The 22,328-nt window shown below is 38.6% G+C and overlaps 1 protein-coding gene across 4 annotated transcripts in view; it reads left to right on the forward strand.

Annotated features, from left to right (window-relative positions):
- Positions 1–22,328, forward strand: part of ATP11C (ATPase phospholipid transporting 11C) — a 186,212-nt gene that overhangs the window by 95,033 nt on the left and 68,851 nt on the right. For all 4 annotated transcript variants that reach the window (XM_036443269.2, XM_045583476.1, XM_045583475.1 and 1 more), the window contains 4 exons: positions 2,129–2,209; positions 7,792–7,899; positions 17,175–17,303; positions 22,136–22,239. In XM_036443269.2, the coding sequence (XP_036299162.1) occupies positions 2,129–2,209; positions 7,792–7,899; positions 17,175–17,303; positions 22,136–22,239 (422 nt within the window). The remainder of the gene's footprint in view (positions 1–2,128; positions 2,210–7,791; positions 7,900–17,174; positions 17,304–22,135; positions 22,240–22,328) is intronic.

A 22,328-nucleotide genomic window follows, 5' to 3' on the forward strand; every position in this document is an offset into this window, starting at 1 on the left:
ACCGATATTACATTTTAAGGTTTATATTATTTTATTTATTTCTAAAGGAGCACTTTTCCCTGAAAATTTGTTGCAGCTGTTATTTTTTTTTTTAACTTTTATGGATTTTATATTTTTGTTAACACTTGAAGCACATGTATTATATACCATTAAATGCATTGGTATATATCAAAATTGAAAATAGTTTAGGTTAATAGTTTACTTTATTAAACACTAGTTTCAGCCTAATTGAAAGTGTGTCACTTATCTTCCTGATTATCAGTTATGCTCTTCATTCATTTACTTTAAGGGTGAAAGCCTAGTATTTAGACATTTTAAGTTGCATCTTCCATTTTAAGTCTATTAGCTATTAAAATATTTCCCTTGCCAAAATCAACCACTGAAAATTTTACTATATTAAAGGTACTTTCCCCCCTCATTTCATTTTTTAAAACAAAGCAGAAACATTCCAATGAAATTGCTGAAATGCCTTATTGGTATTAAGTGCTTCTGTTTATCCAGTTTAAGTTTTTGAGTAAATGGTACTGTAATTTAATTTGGCCCTGCTACTTAAAACCAATCTGGTTTGTGATAGGGGAAAGAGCCAATTTCAATTTTGAATGATGGGGCACTTTAAAAGGAGCTCCCCTATATCCATGGTAAGATGTATTACAGAAGAGCATAAAATAAACTATTGTACATAGAAGATTGTGAACATGCATCTTTTCACTTGGCTTATAGCGCATCTCAGTTCAATTTAGTGAACATATAGCAAGCACCTCTTATGTGCCAGACAACAAAGATTTTAACAGGTGCAATGAAGATACGGCTTTTCTATCCTTAAGGAATTTATGTATAGCCAAAACTAGTCATGTATTCACTTAATTTAATATAGTAAAAGTCATAAAAGATGCATTAGCAAAATATTATAGGGATATGGTAGAAGATATGATTTTTTTTCTACCTAAGAGGAACTTGAAAAGGCTTTAAAGAGTATGTGATGTCTGAACTGAGCCTTGAAGGATTAGAGACTGGTATCAGTCTGCGTGAAGACACAGAGCCATGTAAAAGCCAGCAACACAGTGTTTGTGGCAGGGACAGGTCTGTGTGGGGGTTAGAAATGCAAGTCAATGAATTGTGAGGGCAGATGGAACTCATGGTTCTTTGTTACTCAAATCTAGTTCTCGTTCTCTTTCAATGTTGCCTTTTTCAGTGAATGACAACATCCACCAGCCATATTAACCACATACATGGAAGACCTCTTTACCCCTTATAAGAAATCCCTTATCAGTCCTGCCATTTTTGCCTTCTAAATACCTCTGGAACATCTTTCCATGTCTGCTGCTACTCCCTTCATCCAATCCATGATCTTTTATCGGATTAGAACAGTAGCCTCCTAAATGAATCCCTGCCTCCACTCTTGTTCCCTTCCATTTTATGTTCCACAATGCAATGAAAATCTTTTCAAAATGTAGTTCTCTGTACACGAACTCTCCCTGGTTAAAAGCTTCAATTATTTCCCACTGTTTGTAGGATGAAGAATGAATTCTAGCACAGAGGGCCCTGCTTGGTCTGGCCTGTCTCCCTTTTCAGCCCTTGTCTCACACCACATGCTTTTGTTACTGGCTTTCTTTATTTCCTTACCTGTGTAACAGTCTCTCCTACCATAGAGGCTTTGTATACACTGTTTACTGTTCCTGAAAAAGCACCCCTCTCTCATCTAGTTAACTTCTGTTTACTCTTCAGGTTTCAAGATATTTATTTAATGCCTGGTTTTCCCTGTAAGCTGCCAGCTGTATGTGGTCAGGAACTTTTCTCCATATGTTTAAAGCAGCATCTCTAGAGCCTGGCTGATAATAGTGCAGGGGGCTGACAGAATAGTGCTCAACAAATAGATGGTAAATGAATGGATGTATTTCAGTAGAGGGATTAGTTAATTCAACCTGTGATGAAAACTAAACCTGATTTAAAAGTTTTTTCTTAAACTAACTGCTGTGTGGATTGCTTTTGTTTTAATGAAAGTTAATATTCACCCTGCTACCAGAATAAGTTTTGTCTGCATTCTGTCTGAAAATTTTGCAGCATGTACAGATTGCATATAAGTTATTGACTATTTTTATTTTACTTTCAATTTCATTTCTTTACTTAGGTCACAGTAGATACACCAACTAGCCCAGTTACAAGTGGACTTCCACTTTTCTTTGTTATAACTGTTACAGCCATCAAGCAGGTAAGTTTCTTATTTACAATTATGTCTATATTTTATTTTTGTCTAGTTTGAATTTCTTTATCAAAGTTTCTCTTTCATATTTATACTAGAGGCCCAGTGCATGAAAATTCATTCACTTGGGGGGTCCCTCAGCTGGGCCTGCACCCTCTCACAATCTGGGACCCCTCAGCTAGGGTTCCTAGGCCTGGCCTGACTGAGATCAGAACCTATCAGGACTTTCCTTCCATGACTACAGGCAGCTGGTGCCACCCCTGCTGCTGCCACTGCTTGCTATCTGTGCAGCGCTGCCCCCCTCCCTTGCCACCAGTGCCTCCCTCTGCAGGCGACAGGCTGGGATGCAATGGCTTGATTGGCCTGGGCCTCCCTCTTTCTTTGTTGGGGGGTAGGGTCAGCCCTGCGAGGGGCCATCTGCCTACCTGATTACCCCTAACTGCTCGCCTACTTACCTGATCAACTCTAACTGCTGGTCTGCCTACCTGAATACCCTTAACTGTTGGTCTGCCTACCTGATCATCCCTACCCCTCTGTCTGCCTGCCTGATTGCCCCTAACCACTTGCTTGGGGTCAGGGCCAGCCAGCAAGGGGCTGTTTGCCTTCCTGATATTCCCTAATTGCTGGTCTGCCAGCTGATCACCCCTAACCACTCTGCCTTCCGGCCTGATTGCCCCTAACCACTTGCTTGGGGGCAGGGCCAGCCCGGTGAGGGGCTTTCTGTCTACCTGATCTCCCCTAACCACTTTCCTGCCTATTAGATCACCCCTAACCACTGGCCTGCCTACCTGATCTCCTCTAACCTTTGCCTGCCTACTTGATCACCCCTAACCACTTACCTGCCTATCTGTTCACCCCTAACAGCTGGTCTGCCTACCTGATCACTCATAATCACTCTGCCTGCCTGATCACCCCTAACCCCTCTGCGTGCCTGCCTGATTGCCCCTTACTGCTTGCTTGGGGGCGAGGCCAGCACTGACTTCCAGTTGGTCAGCCGCCATTCATTACTGGTCATTATGACCCAGGGTTTTCTATATTAGGAAAGAGTGGACAATATATCTGATGGGTTTAATTTATATTTGGTTCTTATTGAAAATCTCTTAAAATGATCATAAAGTACATCCTTAATATTCATGCTCCTTTCTTCCTCAATATTTTTGTGTGGTAATATAACCCATGTCAGGAAGTGGGAGGCAAAGTTTTAATGTGCATTAATTTTTTTCATTGTGATATGTCTATTTGAAACTTTTCTAATCTAGTGGACTTTTTTGTTTGCCTATAGTAGATAATACAAGAGCATAAATACTTTAATTTTGTTGTCTTTCCTGATGGTGCTAAAGAGGGTGGTAGGTAGAGGAGACTTTTGTGTCTTATCAAAGCTGACAGTTACCATGGTTTATAATGCTAATGTTGATACTGGACTAAAGGAGTCCATTTGCCTGTATGTGTCAAAGCCCAATAAAACAGAAACAGGAGCTTGCAGAAAAAAAAAAAAAAGAAAGAAAAAAAAAAGGCAAAGGTTTATTTTTAGTAAGTGGCCTGCCAGGGGAAGTCATAGGTGAGCTAATGCTCAAAGACCTGGCTCCCCAATGGCTTCCAGAGGATGGGTTTTATAGGGACAAAATCATCAATCATGGTGACAAAGGAAGTTAGTGTTGTGGTATTGATATATTAAACAAAAACAGTCTCTGTAGTCTTAGCGTTGACATTATACTAGGGAATACAAGCAATAACAACAAAACCACAAAGACTTAATTTAAAAATGTCAAGAAATGCTATTAAAGAAACAAAACCATATTTGAACTGAGAACTAATATGCATCAGAAAAGTCATTCACACCTCCAATAACAGAAACTTCTCAAAAACAATATTTTAAATATATTTCTGTCACATGAAAGAAATCTGGAGGTGGTCATTCCAGGATAGATGCAGGGTTTCTATGATGTTGTCACTGAACTAAAGGGGTCTGTTTGCCTGTGTGCATCAAAGCCCAGTAAGACATGAATAGGAGTTTGCGGCAAAGAAAGGGTTTATTTGTAGATAGTGGCCCAGGTCTAAAGTCATAGGTGAGGTAATACTCAGAGACCTAGATTCCCTAATGGCTTCCAGGGAATGGGTTGTATAAGGGGGAAAAATCATTAATTATTGTGACTAAGGGAGTTAGGGTCATGGTCTCTACTGATTGGTCAGTACTAGAGTAGGGGATGGTTGATCAGTGCATCTGGTTTTCTGCTTTACTGGACCTGAAGCTGAAACATAACTGAAGATTAGATGTTATCTCTACTTTGACTTGATCAAAACTCAACAGACCAGAGGCTTTGCCCCTAAGATTATTTGAACCTCATTGTCCTGAGGGTTTAATAATTCAGGAAGTGGACATGCAAGGGAGAAGGAGGCAGGTGAGTCAGGGCTCTGGGAAAGGCCAGTTTGAATCAAAGGGAAGGAAAGGAGAAAAGATTATATTAAAGAAATGAAGTTTCTGCACAGTTACAATGTCTTTGAAGTATTTTGAGCATTCCAGATGAAATTGAAAATGGAAACAGTGGAGGGAAGGGGATAGGATAGCGATTTTTATCACATAATTAGCCACAAAACCAGGCCAATTACAAACATACTTTTACATAGTACTTATCAAGTGCTTTTACAGTGTCTTAAAAGAACTTCCAAATTAAAAGTCTGCTTAACAGTATTGGGAACAAGGTTATTTTTCCTCCTGAGGTTATCTGGTCTTCTATCTTGCCTAACAGGAACTACAAGAATATTTTATCAGGTTCTTGGTTACTAAATCAAGACTTTTGAAATGTTTTTTCCCTTAAACTGTTAGGATTATTTTTTTTAACATCATATAATTACTGCTTCCCAAAATATCCTGCATGGTTTCAAAAGCTTTTACTGATTCATTTTATTCCCAATACTAGTTCATATTAGGGCCTTTCTCTCCTCACTGAAATGATAGCCTAGAATAGTCATAAAAAGAGACAGAATTGGAATGAATATAGCAACTGAGAAAAAAAGGGGAAGCAATCAAGGTATTTTTCAAACAGTTATATTTGAAAGAGTACAGACACAATTATAAAGAAAAAAAAGGAAAGTGTTGTAAAAAAAACAAAAAAAAACAAAAAAAAACAGGAGAGGAAGTTGTACTCAAACAATGCACATCCTCTTGCCTTGTTTCTTTAGCCTTAAATATATTCCAGACAAAAAGCCTAAAGAAAAATGAGCCATTAGACCTTTCCCTGATTACTTCTATTTCTAAAAAATAAACACCAGCTTATATTTTCTTTTACCACCAAATCAGTGTGAAAGTTTAACTATTGATCTCTAAAACTTATCATAGATTCTCTGCCCAAATAACCCTAGCTTGCCTTTTCTATTTTGTCCCTGGGAGGATTTCAGTTTCCTCAGAGATGATCACTCCAATGGTTTACTACAGAATAATATATTTAAGTGGTTAAGTCTAAGAAAATAACACCCAGATTTTTTTTTTCAAATTCAAAAGTAGAAAGATCAATAATAACTTAATTGAGAGCAGAATTAAAAAAACAGATCATAGTCCTTCACAGTTGAAGAATATTAAGGCTCTAATGCTTTTGTTTTCATTAATACTTAAATGTAGAATGGTAGGACCTTTTAATACAATAAAGCTATTTACCTAAGGGGTATTTTAAAAGCATATCTTAGTTTTTCTATAAAAATGTAGTGTTGTCATTTATAGATAATAAAGAACATTTTAACCTGATGAACAAAAAGATAAATACAGAGCAAAAGAAACCAACAAAACAACAAGAAAGCCCACTGCATGGGAGAACATATTTGCCAATGTTATCACGGATAAGGGCTTAATCTCCAACATTTACAGGGAACTCATACAACTTACCAAAATGAAGATAAACGGCCCAATAAAAATATGGGCAATGAACCTAAATAAATAATTTTTCAAAGACAGAAGGAAGGTTAAGAGAAATATGAAAACATGCTCAAAATCACTAATCATCTGAGAGATGCAAATCATAACAACAATGAGGTACCATCTCATACCTATCAGAATGGCTATCATCAACAAATCAACAAATGACAAGTGCTGGTGAGGATGCAGAAAAAAGGGAACCCTCATGCACTACTGGTGGGAATGCAGACTGGTGCAGCCAGTGTGGGGAACAGTATGGAGTTTTCTCAAAAAACTAAAAATGGAACTCCCATTTGACCCAGTGATTCCACTTCTAGGAATATATCCCAAGAAACTAGAAACATCAATCAGAAAGGATATATGTACCCCTATGTTCATAGCAGCACAATTCACCATAGCTAAGTTTTTCAAACAGCCTAAGTGCCCATCAGCAGATGAGTGGATTAAAAAACTGTGGTACCTCTACACAAGGAAATACTATACTGATATAAAAAAGAAAGGAATTCTTACCATTTGCTGCAGTATGGCTGGTCTTGGAGAGCATTATGCAAAGTGAAATAAGCCAGGCAATGAAAGAAAAATATAGCATGATTTCACTCATTTATGGAAAATAAAGAACATTATAACTTGATGAACCAAAAGATAGATACAGAGGCAGTAAAGCACCAAAAAGACTGTCACATTACAGCAGGACGACTGGGAAGTGATGGGGAGGGTGTGAAAGAGATCAACCAAAAGACTTTTATGCATGCATATAAACACAACAAATGGATACAAGACACACAAGGATGGCAGGATAAGGGCATGCGACTGGGAGAGGGAACACTGGGGGATGGTCAATGAGGGGAAAAGGAGATATATGTACTACTACATGTAATACTTCAAACAATAAAAAAATAAAAAATAAAAATAAATTTAAAAAAGATAAACACAGAGGCAGAGAAGCATTGAACAGACTGTCAAATTATAGCTGGAAAGCTGGTGAGGGTGTGAGGAGGAGGTAAGAGATCAACCAAAAGACTTGTATGCATGCATACAGTATAACCAATGGAAGCAAGGCATGGGTGGGGGTTGGGTGAGGGCATGTTGCAGGGGTAGGGCGTTCTGAGGGTAGGTCATTAGGAATAAATGGAGACATGTGTACAACTATTTATAATACTTTAAACAATAAAAATTTTTTTTAAAAAAATGTAGTGTCTCTTTAACAATATATATTGAAACTATAGATGCACGGTGCATGGATTCGTGCACCAGTGGGCTCCCTTGGCCTGGCCTGAGCCCTCTTGCAATCTGGAACCCTTCGTGGGATGTCATAGAGCCAGTTTTGGCCTGATCCCAAAGGTGCACAAATCCATGCACTGGGCCTTTAGTAAATAAAAAGTATATAAAAGGCTGTTCAACTTTACCCAAATCGTATAAGATATTTGTTAATCTCTTCCTGTCCTGCCCCCTGCCCCCTTCCCTCTGAGATTCATCCAGTCTGTTCTGTTTCTGTGCCTGTACATTGAGTGTCGGCCCCCTGGTGGTCAGTGTGCATCATAGCTAACGGTCACTTAGGCTTTTATATATGTAGATTAATACTGTAAGTATAAATATATGCTGGCAACTCATGAAGGGGGTAATAGAAATTTACTTCATTATAGGAGCTTGATTTTATAGTTTTGTTGTTTTTTTGTCCTTCTAGGGATATGAGGATTGGCTGAGACACAGAGCTGATAATGAAGTCAACAAGAGAAATGTTTACATTATTGAAAATGCAAAGCGAGTTAGAAAAGAGAGTGAAAAGATCAAGGTATTAATTTTTATTTATTATTTATTGTAAAAAAAATACACATTTTTCATTTATGCTTCATTATGATAAAAAATAAACTTTAAAAAAATTCTTATCCAAGGACAAGTTTTCATTGATTTGAGAGAGAGAGAGTGAAACATCCACTGGTTTCCTCCCACACACACCCTAACTGGAGTCTTATCCCACAACTTAGGTATGTGCTCTGACCAGAAACTGAACCACAGCCCTTGAGTTCATGGGACAACACTTCAACCAGCTCAGCCACACCAGCCAAGGCTGCACATCATTTTTAAATGGACACAATTGATTCAGTGGCATTTAGTTCATTCACAATTTTGTGCAACCATTGATGCTGTCTAATTTCAGAACATTTTCATCACCCCAGAAAGAAACTCCCATAAGCTATTAAGCAGTCATGATTCATTCCTCCCTCCCCCAGACCCTGGCAACTACTAATCTTTCTGTTTCTATGGATTTACCTGTTCTAGATATTTCATTTGAAAGGAATCATACACTGTGTGACCTTTTGTGTCTGGCTTCTCACTTAATGTAATATTCCTGAGGTTCATTCATGTTGTAATATGTATTAATACTTTATTGGTTTTTACAGCTGAATAACATTTTATTTTATGACTATACCTCAGTTTGTTTATCCATTCATAAGTTGATGGAAGTTAGTTTTTTTTTTTTTCCTATCTTTTGGCTATTATGAATACTGCTGTTATGAACATTTCATGTGCAAAATTTTGTTTGAACACCTGTTTTCAATTCTTTTGGGTATATACCTAGGAGTAGAATTGCTAGGTGATAGAATAATTCTATGTTTAAGTTTTTCATGAATTACAAACTGTTTTTCCACAGCAGTTTTTACTATTTTACATTATATGAGCAATGTATAAGATATTTTTGTTGCCAACAGATTTTATTTTAATTAATTATTAACTTTACTTTTTAGAGCAGTCTTAGGTTCACAGCAAAACTGAGCAAAAACTACAGAGTTCACATATACCCCATTTCCCCACAGGTACAACCTCCCTTGTTACCAATATCCCCCACCAGATTGGTACATTTGTTATGATCAATGAAACTACATTGATATATAATTATTATCCAAAATTTATAGTTTACATTATTAAGGTTCACTCTTGGTATTGTACATTCTATGTACCTGAACAAATGTATAAATGACATGTATGCACCATTATATTACCATACTGAATTGTTAAACTGTCCTGAACATACTCTGTGCTCTGCCTATTTATCTCTCCCACCTTCCCTTCAACCTGGAACAACCACTAATCTTTTTACAGTCTCCATAGTTTTGCCTTTACCATAATTTCATATAATTAGAATCATACAGGATATAACCTTTTCATATTGATTTCTTTCACTTAGTAATATGCATTTATGTTTCTTTCATGTCTTTTCATGGCTTGAGAGTTCATTTTTCCTTAGTGCTAAATAATACTTCATTGTCTATATGTAGTAATTTTATTGATTCACTTACTGAAGGATATCTTGTTTGCTTCCACGTTTTGGTAATTATGAATAAAGCTGCTATAAACTTCTATGTGCAGGTTTTTGTGTGTACATAAGATTTTAATGCATTTGGGTAGATACCAAGTGTCACTACTGGATTGTATATTAAGAATTTGTTTAATCTTATAAGAAACTACCAAACTATCTTCAAAGTGGCTATTCCATTTTGCATTCTCATCAGCATTGAATGAGAATTCCTGTTACTCCACATCAGCATTTGTTGTTGGTCTTATGGATTTTGACAGTTTAATAGGTGTGTACTGGAATCTCTCTTTTGTTTTAATTTGCAATTCTCTAATTACATATGTTGTTGAACATCTTTTCATATTCTTACTTCTCATCTTAATATCCTCTTTGTGAGGTGAATGTTTGGGTATTTTGCCTATTTGTAAATCAGATTGTTCATGTTCTTATTGGTGAGTTTTAACAATTTTTGTATATTTTGGATAGCAGTCCTTGATCAGATGTGCTTTTTACAAATATTTTATCATAGTCTCAAGGTGTTATTTTTTTTTTTAATATGTATTTTATTGATTTTTTACAGAGGAAGGGAGAGGGATAGAGAGCTAGAAACATCGATGAGAGAGAAACATCGACCAGCTGCCTCTTTTACACCTCCTACTGGGGATGTGCCCGCAACCCAGGTACATGCCCTTGACCGGAATCGAACCCGGGACCTTTGAGTCCGCAGGCCGATGCTCTATCCACTGAGCCAAACTGGTTTCGGCTCTAAAACATTTTCATCCTATAACACGGAAACTCTGTAACCACTAAACACTAATTCCTCCCTCCCTTTATCCTTTGACAGACACCTTTATATTTTCTGTTTTTATGATTGACGAGAGAGATACTTCGTATAAGTGGGATTATACAATACTTGTCCCTTTGTGACTGGCTTATTTCACTTAAGCATGATGTCTTCAAGCTTCATCCATGTTGTAGCATATGACATGATTTTCTCCTTTTTAAGGCTACATGGTATCTATTTGTATGCATACAGCATAGTTTCTTAATTAGGTCATCTGTTGATGGACATTTGGGTTGCTTCTACCTCTTGTTTATGTGAATAATGCTATGATGAACACACATGTACAAATAACTCTTCAAGATCCTGTTTTGACAAAATATGGATGCAACCCACATGCCCATTGATGAGTGTATAAAAAAGTTATGGTACACAATTAGATATCCTCACACCTGTCAGAATGGCCATCATCAATAAATCAACAAACAAATGTTGGCGAAAATGTGGAGAAAATGGAACTCTTGTGCACTGTTGGTAGGAATGCAGGTTGGTGCACCCACTGTAGAAAACAGTATGAAGGTTACTAAAAATATTAAAAATTGTACTGCCTTATGACCCAGCAATTCCACTTCTGGGTACCTATCTGAAGAAACCCAAAATACTGATTCAGAAGAACATATGGACTCCTATGTTGATTACAGTATTATTTACATTACTAAAGATATGGAACCAACCCGTGTCCATTAATAAGTAAGTAGATAAAGAAGCGGTGGTACATATATACAATGGAATATTCCTCAGTGATAAAGAGAACAAAATCTTAACATTTTCGACAGCATGGATAGACCTAGAGGGTATTATCCTAAGTGAATTAAGTCAGTCAGTGAAAGACAAATACCATATGATTTCAATTGTACATGGAACCTAAAGAACTACCCATATGAATAAACAATATTAAAACAGACTCATAGACATAGAGAGCAGATTGGTGGATACCATAGGGAAGGATGATTGGGGGACTGAGTAAAAGAGGTGAAGGGATTAAGAAGTACAAATTGGTAGTTACAAAATAGTCATGGAGATGAAAAGTACAGCATAGGGAATCCTATCTAATAAAGAGGGAATATGCTAATTGACCATCACTCTGTCACAAAGATGTCTGCACTCACACTTGAGGCCAAGTTCCCTTAAGGAGCCTCACTGAGCAATCAGCAGGGATCTGAGGCTATGCCCTCCCCCACTCCCATGGGGCTTGACAGGGGACCTCAGGCCATGCCTCCTGCTCTGGCATCAGGCTGGGGGACCTGAGGCCATGCCTCCAAACCAGCAGGGCTTGATGGGGACTTCAGGCCTCGCCCCTTGCCCCAGCACCAGGTCAGGGGACCTCAGGCCACAGCCTCTGCCTGGCGGGACTTGACTGGGGACCTCAAGGTAAGCTTCCCATCCTGGTGCTGGGCTAGGGGATCTCAGGCTGACACCCCCCCCCCCGCCCCAACACCAGGTCGGGGGACCTCAGGCCATACCCCCCACCAGGTGGGGCTTGACAGGGGATTTCAGGCCACACCTAACACCCTAGCACCAGCCGGAGGACCTGAGGCTATGCCCCTCTGCCTGGTGAGGCTTGACAGGGGTCCTCAAGCCATGCCTCCCACCCAGCAGGGCTTGACAGGGGACCCCAAGGTGCACCCCAAGTGCTGGGTTGGGGGAACTCAGGCTTGATGGGGACCTGAGACTGTGCCCCCTTCCCAATGCTGGTCCAGGGGACCTGAGGCTGTGTCCCCCCAACTGGTGGGGCTTGACGGTTGACCACAGGCCATGCCCCCTACCCAGTGGGGCTTGATGGGATCTCAGGCTGTGTCCCCCACCTGGTGGGCCTTGACAGGGGATCTTAGGGCACGTCCTACCCCACTCCATCTGAGGGACCTCAGGCCACGCCCCCATCCTGGTGCCAGGCCAGGGGACCTGAGGCTATACCCCTTGCCCAGTGGGGCTTGACAAGGGTGGGACTGGCCAGGTCTGGGTATCACATGATTTTGAGGTGCATGTGGGTGGGCAGGGACTTGACTCTGGGTCCCACTTTTAATGTGCATGAATTTAGTACACTGTGCCACTAGTATAGTCAATAAAATTGTGACAAATGTATGGTCCCAGGTGGGTACTTGAAATTTAGGGGAGGGGGGAATTTGTAAAGTATATGATTGTCTAACCACTATGTTATATCCCTGAAACCAATGCAAAATAATATTGAAAGTAAACTGAAATAGAAAAATAAAAAAATAAAAATGATTTTAACAAAAGATTCTGCTTTGAATGGTTTAGGACTATCAAGTGTTACCACTGATGAATCATTTATTAAATACCTAGAATGTCTGGATATAGGTTCTCCATATCCCTAGTGATAGGTAAATTGTCTTGCATCTTATAGTGATGATGGGACAAAGGTTACCACATAGGAGGATTACCTGAATTTGACATAGAATGTCTTTCTTTTACTCTTTTTTCCCCCTCCATTCTCTATATCCCAGTGAGGATAACCCTTGGATGAACTAGAATGTTAGGATCTGAATTTCTAAACCAGTTGTAGAAACTTGGCATTACTGTTCAGCATAAGAACCAAAGCATCCTAAATGATTCATAAAATTAAATCTGTGGCTCACAGAACATGTAGTAAAAGTCTCCCATTCATCTTTCTTCTATTTCCTCTTTCTGATTTTGCTGTTACCCTATTCCCTTAGAAAGACTCCCATGTTCCATCTTTCCTTCACTAGACTTTATTGCCTAAGGCTTACCTCATCCAAGCATAATCTTAATTAAATAATTTGATGCTGTTGTGTGAAGTGCTATTTGATTACTTGATTGAGCTTTTTCTGGAGCATTTGTAAGTGTAAAGAGATATTTATAAACTAAATGTGTCTAACTATTTAATTGTTGAGCTGGAGAGTGACTTGGTCCATATCTGCAGTACAATGGGGATTCTTTGAAGGGTTTTAAAATAAGGGAGTGACTATCTTAAAAAAAAAAAAAAGACAACTCTGGAGATTGATAAAAGTGGAAGAATCAGGGAAATTCGTTAGATGGCTACTGCAAAACATGGTAAGAGTTGATATTAGGGTGATAGTAGTAAGAATAATGATAATAAAAATAGTAGTTAACACATATATTATATTATATTATATTATATTATATTATATTATATTATATTATATTATATTATTATATTATATTAATATGCCAGGCATTACCTTTTACTTTATATTAATTTATTTAATCCTTAATTCACAACAGTCCTATGAGGTAAGAATGCCTTTTTTTTTTTATTATCTCTTTATAAGTGATGGAACTGAGGCAAAGGGATGTAAAGAAACTTGTCTGCAACTAGTGGAAATCAGAATCTAGTGATATATTGGATGTAGGGAATGCGACAGAGAGCAAAAAAGGAATAAAGATAGCCTTCTTGGTTTTGGCCTGAGCAACTGGATGAATTAAATAATGCGATTAAACGAAATTCTGGTGTGATTAAATAAAATGGAGAAGAGCAGGTTTAGGGACAGATAGGAGTGAAGGGAAATTAAAAATTCAGTTTTGGCCATGTTAATGTTGAGATACCTATTAGATATTTACATGGAATTGTCAAGACTAGACTCAGAGATGTTTTAAGTGGAAATAGAAATTTGGATTTTATCTGCATGTAGATGGCATATGAAGCCACGAGACTGGATGGAATCACATAGCACAAAGAGAGCCTAGCAACAGAACTTGTAGAATTCAAATGTAAATATATATATATATATTGTAAGGGAAAGAATATGGATTTTGGCATTATAAATATTGGAAGAGTTTCTTTAGATTTACTAATTATTTATTTTTGTTGTATCCTGTCTACTGAGAAGCCCATTAAAGGACAACTTTATGATATCATGTTTTTCATTTCTAATTTCCCCATTTGCTATATTTTTTTGTAGTTTCATCTCTCTATTCGAATTCTTCATCTGCACATGTATGTTGTCGACCTTTTCCACTAGGTTCTTTAAAATCTTAATCATAGCTATTTTTACATCCCCGATTCATAATTTTAAAATCTGAACATTACTGGGGCAAGCTCTGTTGACTCTTTTATCTCTTCATGATAGGTTATTTTTGTCTTGTATTTTGTGTCTCATTTTTTTTTAAATTGAATTTTGGACATTGTATATAAAAAATGCTGAAGTCCTAAGTAAACAGTATTTATGTTTTGAACAGAGCAGGCCTCTTCTGTCAGCCCATTAGTGTTGGGAGTTGCATCAATCTAGTCAGGAGTTGGGCTGGCTTTGGTTTTTGTTTGTAGCCATTGATATTTCAGTACACCATTGGACTTCCAATTCCTGGAGTTCTGGATTGCCATTGCCTCGTGCATTGTGGGTGGCCTGGGGCTCCAAAGTGTTTTTCTCACTGCTCCTTTTCCACCCTCTGCAGGTGCTACATCCCTCAGATACAGTGGATGCTTCTTTCTCTCTGTCCTTTCTCCTCCCCCAGTGGTAGATTGCTATTACTTGTTATTTACTGCAAGGTTTCTGTTTGGAACAGAGTGATTTCTTGGAACTCATGTTCTACTCTCATTGATAGGCAGGCCTTATGTACCTTTATCTCAGGGTGGAACTTTCTCAATACTCCCACCCCACCTCCCATGGCAGCTGAAACTTAGCCTTTTATCAATGCTAAGTCCTCAGTATAGTGAGTTTTCTGTCCCTTCCCCCATAGCAGATGGCTTTTGCTTCTATCGATACATCCTCTAGCAGAGGTGACATTTTTCTGATATATGCCAAGGACGGTTTCTTTCCTTTCTCCTAGACACAGATGGCTTTTGCCTCAAATGAGAAAAGGGTCCATGGTTCTGACATACACTTAATCACAACCTGTATGTCTGTACCAGTGAAGAAAGCTCTTTTAGGTCTCCTACCCTCTTGCTTTCTCATGAGTACCCAACAGATGCCTGTAGATCTCTTCTTTTCTATCAGGCTTGCAGATTCTAATGTCCTATTAGCTCCTACCAAGCTCTTTAGAATTGGTTTAAAATCTAGTTTTTTTTTCTTCTTATGCAGGTTTTGTTGGCCATTTCTTCATCCTGTGCTTTGACAAATGTGAAGCAGTTATCTATCCTCAGAAGGACTTTTCATACTTTGAAATTCAGATCATTTGGTTGCTTTGCAACCTCAGCTCTCTGATGAATTTTAAAAATTATGATTTTGTAGGTTTTCTAATATTTATGGTTGAGGGACAGTGCTGCTCTCTTCTGGCTTTGAACTTGCTAAATGTTACCAGAACTAGAGTTGATTGTCTAACTGGACCATGTCGTTCTCTTTCTTTAAATGTCTTTTTCCAGTTCCCCTTTGCCTTAAGGGTGAGGCCTAACCCACTAACCTGGCCTGCCAGGACCTTTGAGATCTGGCCCATATCCATATCTCCAAGCCTCAACTTGCACTCCAAATACAGGGACCTTGATAGTTAATATCTAAGCAAATCCTAAATGTTGTAGAAGAAATTCTCTATTTGTGGTTTTTATTTTTCAGTCACTGAGAATCACCTTCAACCCTTTGAATGTTTCCTCCTTCTAAAATGCTTTAGGGTTTCATTAATTTTTCTTTTGTTTATTTAAGCATCAACTGTCGTTTTATGTAAGCTACATAAGTTTATGTAATTGGAGAAGAATAGATCTAACAAAATAAAATGCTATTTACAAATTAGTTCAATTATTGATGCTGTTGCTCTTGGCAACTGATGAAGATTGGCAAAGAAACTAAAATTGTTCCCAAGTAGGTCTTAACATCCTCATCTTTATCTGCCAAATTGTGTAGGAAATAGGAGGCAGGTGTGCTATTTATTAGTTCATTGTTTCACAACCACTGTGTCTTGGTTGGTGTGCTAGATAATGACTACCTCATAAGTGGGTCATCTTCTGCCATTAGGGTGCTTTATAAAAATGTTTTCTGTATGGGCCACAGTATGAAAAACGTTGGGAAGTGCTGGACTGGTGATTTCCCACATCTTTCCAAAAAATGTTGGGAAGAAAGTAGTTGCAGAGTATTAGTAATAATTATAATTTATACCTATCAGATGGTGACTATATGATGGGAGTTTGCAAAACACTACCTTTTTCCTCATTTCATGCTCAGACCAGTCCTACAAGGTAGTTGCAATCATCTAGGGCATTTACTTAAGGTCATATAGTTATAAAGTGGCAAAGCTGGGGCATAAAGTCAGGTTAGGAAGTCCTACCTATTTAACCATTATGACTTATTCCCTACATTATTAAATTATCTGCAGTAGAAATGGTTCATTATTTCTTCTCTCATCTTTTTTCTATATTTAAGCTTGGGTACTTGCACATAGAAAATTGTTTTTCATTTTCATATTAATTGATTCTTCTAATAGCATATGAATTTTTAGAAAATTACCTATTTGAATTTTTTTTCAAATGTTAATGGAGGAAAAAATAGGTGCCTATAATTAACTGAGGTTTTCTGAGCACTGAAGAAGGAATTAACACCCAACAATAATCACTGTTATCACACTGAAGGCAAAACATATTAAAATATGGATGATGCATAGTGGAAGTGTGGTTACCCAGGTTTCACAAAGTTCTCAAGTTGAGATGTGTAGATTTTCTTGATTCATTCATGAAGTGATAATGTTCATTGTCTTATCAAACATCAATGCCAGAAACATCAGAGAACAAACAGGTCCCTGGGTGTTGAAGTCATTCATTAGAGATTAAATTTTACTACTAGGGTAATCTGAAAGCATCACAAGTCCTCATGACCTTAAAGAGAATTCTGAATGTTCAGTAATATCCTTTTATCACCTTTCACATGGAATAGGATGCTGATATACTCTCTAAGCCCCAGAACAGGAGAGGTCTCTTGCTACTCTTTTGACTTTAGTTTGTAATATAACGAATGCTTTGTTTTGAATTAAGAATATTTATATTTGTTGTTGTTATTTTTTTCCATTCTAGGTTGGTGATGTAGTAGAAGTACAAGCAGATGAAACTTTTCCCTGTGATCTAATTCTTCTATCATCCTGCACTAGTGATGGAACCTGTTATGTTACTACAGCCAGCCTTGATGGGGAATCCAATTGCAAGGTAATGAAGGGTAAACCTCGCTTACACATTTTAAGCTCAGAATAGTTCATCAGTAAATACTCCCTCCCACTGTCTCCTAATCTTTTATCTTATTTGTGTATATTTCGTATTTGAAGACAGCTTTTATATAGTTATCCTTGAACTTCTAAGCAAATTCTCAACTTTGGGGATGGGGATGGTATTGGGTGAAGAAAATCCATGTCCAAGTAAAAACCACTACATTAAAAAAATTACCGTATTTTTCGGACCATAAGATGCACTTTTTTCCCCCCAGAAGTGGGGGGGAAAAGTCCCTGCGTCTTATGGTCCAAATATAGCCTACACATATACTTTTTTAAAAAAAGTTTTTTTACTTGCCCGGCTCTGTGTGGTCTCTGTGTGCTTGCCCGGCTCTAACATGGTTCTAAATGCTGCTGTTTACTTTACAGGGTTGATTACATGTGTTTATGACTATGATGTTGGGTTTTAATGCACATAAAATATTTTAGGACACTATTTGTTTCAGAATCTTTTTTTCTTCATTTCCCTTCTCTAAAAACTGGTGCGTCTTATGGTCTGGAGCGTCTTATGGTCCGAAAAATACGGTATATACACACACACTGAGTGGCCGGATTATTATGATGTCTGGTCACTCAGTGTGTGTGTGTGTATTAGAGGCCTGGTGCATGAATTCGTGCATGGGTGAGGTCTGGCCAGCCTGGTCAGGGAGAGGGGACATGGGTGGTTGGCCGGCCTGCTGGTCAAACTCATGGTCGAGGGGACAATTTGCATATTAGCCTTTTATTATATAGGATATACACTGAGTGGCCAGATTATTATACATTCAGAGATCATAATAATCTCAGTGTGTGTATATTATTGATTTCAGAGATAGATAGGAAGGGAGAGACAGATAGAAACATTAATGATGCTCTCTCATTAATGATGAGAGAGAATCATTGATGGGCTGCCTTCTACACACCCTGCCCCCCCACACGGGGGATCAAGCCCACAATCCAGGCATGTGCCCTGACTGGGAATTGAACCATGACCTCCTGAATCATAGGTTGATGCTCAACCACTAGGGCACTCTAGCTGGGCACCACCACATTTTTTATATAACTGCTTGCATTTCATATTGACATAACCCACTTAATATTTTTTTAAATAAATCTTTATTGTTCAGATTATTACAAATGTTCCTCTTTCCCTCCCCCCCCAAATTGCTCCCCTCCATCAGGTTCCCACTCCATCCTCTGCCCTTTCCCCACCCCCCATTGTCCTCATCCATAGGTGCACAGTTTTTGTTCACACTCTTCCCGCACCCCCCACTCCCCTTTTACCTGAGAATCATCAATCCACTCCCCTTCCATACCTCTGATTCTATTATATTCACAGTTAATATTGTTCATCAGGTTTTTTAATTCCTTTGGCTTTTAGTTTCACTTGTTGATAGTTACGTATTTGTTGATCATAATTTTTATCTTTATCTTCTTCCTCTTCCTAAAGAACCCCCTTCAGCAATTCATATAATTCTGTTTTGGCTGTGATGAACTCCTTTAGCTTTTTTTTTTATTTGTGAAGCTCTTTATCTGGCCTTCGATTCTGAGTGATAGCTTTGCTGGGTAGAGTATTTTTGGCTGTAGGTTCTTGCTATTCATCACCTTGAATATTTCTTGCCATTCCCGTCTGGCCTGCATGGTTTCTGTTGAGAAATCAGCTGACAGTCGTATGGGTGCTCCTTTATAGGTAACTACCTGCTTTTCTCTTGCTGCTTTTAATATTCTCTTTGTCTATTGCTCTTGGAATTTTACTTATGATGTGTCTTGGTGTGGTCCTCTTTGGATTCCTTTTGTTTGTGGTTCTGTGTGCTTTCTGGACTTGTAAGTCTATTTCTTTCCCCAGGTGGGGGAAGTTTTCTGTCACTATTTCTTCTAGTATGTTCTCGGTATTTTGCTCTCTTTCTTCTTCTGGGAGTCCCATAATTCTGATGTTGGTTCGTTTGAAATTGTCCCAGAGGTTCCTTACACTATCTTCAACTTTCTGGATTCTCTTATCTTCTTGCTTCTGTGGAGGAGTGTCCTCTGGCTCTTTGTGTTCCAAATCTTTGACTTGATTCTTAAGATCTTCCATTTTGTTTTTAGGACTCTGTATAATATTTTTTATTTCAGACAATGTATTCTTTTCATATCCTCACAGGTCTCATTTATTTTATGGGCCTTTTCTAGGAAATTCTTGAAAAACCTTATAAACGTGTTTTTGAACTCTATATCCAGTCACTTCTTGTCCTCCATTTCTTTCGTTTGTGATTTGTTTCCTTGTCTTGGCATTTTCACAGCTTCCCTGAGTTGGTAGGGTGGCTTTGTGTGCTAAGGTGTCCTATATGGTTCAGTTGGTCAGCCTCCCAGTTACCTGAGGTGGACAATCTTGGTGTAGCCCTTTGTGGGCTGTGTGTGCAGTCTTGTTGTTAAGCCTTGCTTGTTGTTGGTTTCACTGAGAAGTGCTGATCTCCAAGCCAATTGGCTATGTGGATCAGAAGTGTCTCAGCTAGGAGGGTTTCTGTATTCTGCTTGGATGGGGCAGAGTCTCGGGGTGGCACAGACAAGCTTTGTTGAATCCCACAAGATTGGTTGCAGGCGCACGCACCTCTTTGGTATAGGGCAGACAAGTTTTGGATTCCTGTCTGTTCCTCCCTAGGAGAGTCCTATTTGCGGCAAATGAGAAAGCTAGCCACTGGAAGGGCTTCTGTGCTCAGCTTGGATGGGGCAGACTCTCGGGGTGGTGCAGACAAACTTTGGTCAGCCCCTCCCCACGGGGGTCTTGTTTCTGAGTCCTGTAGTAATGGCCACTGGCTTCACACACCTTCAGAGATCTCTGTCCACTGCCTGACAGTCTGGCCTCTCCCTGCCTGGGGCCGTCTATTAGAGCAATAAGGTGCTTCTGTTTTCCTCCCAAACCAGAAAGCCAGCCGCGTGTTAGCTGTCCGCCCTCTCCGCACTCCGCAAGCAAGCCAGCAGCGAAGTCTGGCAGTTGCCTTTTCGTGCGTGCAGTTCACCGCACCTTCACAGTTCCTGAAGCTCAGCGTGCCTTCTCTCTCCTTCCCAGATGGCAGAGCCTCCTCTCAGACAGGCATCCAGTGCTTCAGGGAGATGTTTTCCCTGTTTTCCAGTTCTAAATTCAAATTTGTTGTGGTAGGCTACATTCGGGTGTCTACCCTATGCCGCCATCTTGGTTTCTCCCCACTTAATATTTTATTGAGGCTTTTAAAAAAATATATTTTATTGAATTTTTACATAGAGGAAGAGAGAGGGATAGAGAGTTAGAAACATCGATGAGAGAGAAGCATCGATCAGCTGCCTCTTGCACACCCCCTACTGGGGATGTGCCTGCAACCAAGGTACTTGCCCTTGATCGGAATCGAACCCGGGACCTTTCGGTCTGCAGGCCAACGCTCTAGCCACTGAGCCAAACCGGTTTTGGCTATTGAGGCTTTTTAAAATGAGACTAATCATAGGCTGAAAGTATATAACTATAAAAATAATATCAAGTATCTCACTTTACAGTTAGATCTCTTTACAGTACTTAAAAAGTGATGATTATTTTCTTTAAAAATGTTTATTCCTGGCATATAAGACATGTAATCTGGAATAATTTGATTGTTTTTAAAACAATACCTCAGGGTGTAGTTTGGCAAATAATGTTTGCTCTATTGCAACTAGGAAGAATTATAAATCTGTTAAAGTAAATTTGCTCAACGGGAGATAAATTACTTCCCTGGTACTGTCTGACACAGTCTGTTCTTGGCTATTGTCCAGAATTCTATAATGCATGAAGATGTGTCTTTTATATGTTGCCTTTAAGGAAGGATATTAAATAAAAGTACATAGGTTTTTCAAAGCCAGGAGATAGTTTTAAATCTAGCTCAGATACTTCCATATTATTTCCCAAAGACCATGCAACAGCTTTCCTTCTGGGTAAGTAGTACAGTCTTTGAGTCTGTGTCAGCCTTTCTTTGATGATTTATAAATGGACCCTAGCTGGTTTGGCTCAGTGGATAGAGCTTGGCTTGCTGACTGAAGGGTCTGGGGTTCAATTCTGATCAAAGGCATGTGCTGTGGTTGCAAGCTTGATTCCCAGTAGGGGGCATGCAGGAGGCAGCTAATCAATGGTTCTCTCTCATCATTGATGTCTCTATCTCTCCCTCTCCCTTCCTCTGTGAAATCAATACAAATGTATTTTTAAAAAAATAAATTGGTTCACTGGAGCCTGCCTTGAGTTCTGGGTAAATCAAGTACATAATATACACTAGTAGAATATTCTAAAGACACATCATCTCCCTGCTATTCATATGAAATGTAGCCACTTTGAGCATTTTCAAGGTCATTAATTATACTACAATATTTGTGTAATGGAACTATTAATGATTTTTTTCTTTCTTTTGTCAAGATGTTAGCAATCTTATGACCAAAAGGGCTAAGTTCAATTCATATGTGTATATTTGCATCACTATGCACTTTGGTGAGCAAAAGAATAGGTCTCAGTAAAAGTAAATGCATTATATTTTTATGGAATTTTCAATTAATTATATGCATGCTGCAAATGAAATTCTCTGTGCTGTCAATATCAAGAAAAGATTTTTTTTTCATTAACTTTGAATCCCCTTGCGGTAGGGATAGCTTAGTAATTATTTGTAATATACTTAAAGAATTTTATTTAGTTGTAAATGTGCATCAATATTTGTATTATTCTGCCAAAGCTTCTTGCTAAAACATATTCCTTTTCTGGAATCAGGTGGGTGGATGATTACAGAAAAAAACACTTTTGTTCTTGCCTTTTCTTCTGCTTTCATCTAGACACATTATGCAGTACGTGATACCATTGCACTATGTACAGCTGAATCCATTGATACCCTCCGAGCAGCGATTGAATGTGAACAGCCTCAACCTGACCTCTACAAGTAAATATCACCTGTTTTCATTTTACTGCTCTGTTAGCTCTGCCTATCTTTACCCACCAGTATTGCAAAGAAACACCCACCACTTACCA

The sequence above is a fragment of the Pipistrellus kuhlii genome, unplaced genomic scaffold (assembly GCF_014108245.1).
Source record: "Pipistrellus kuhlii isolate mPipKuh1 unplaced genomic scaffold, mPipKuh1.p scaffold_m20_p_19, whole genome shotgun sequence".
Lineage (NCBI taxonomy): Eukaryota > Metazoa > Chordata > Mammalia > Chiroptera > Vespertilionidae > Pipistrellus > Pipistrellus kuhlii.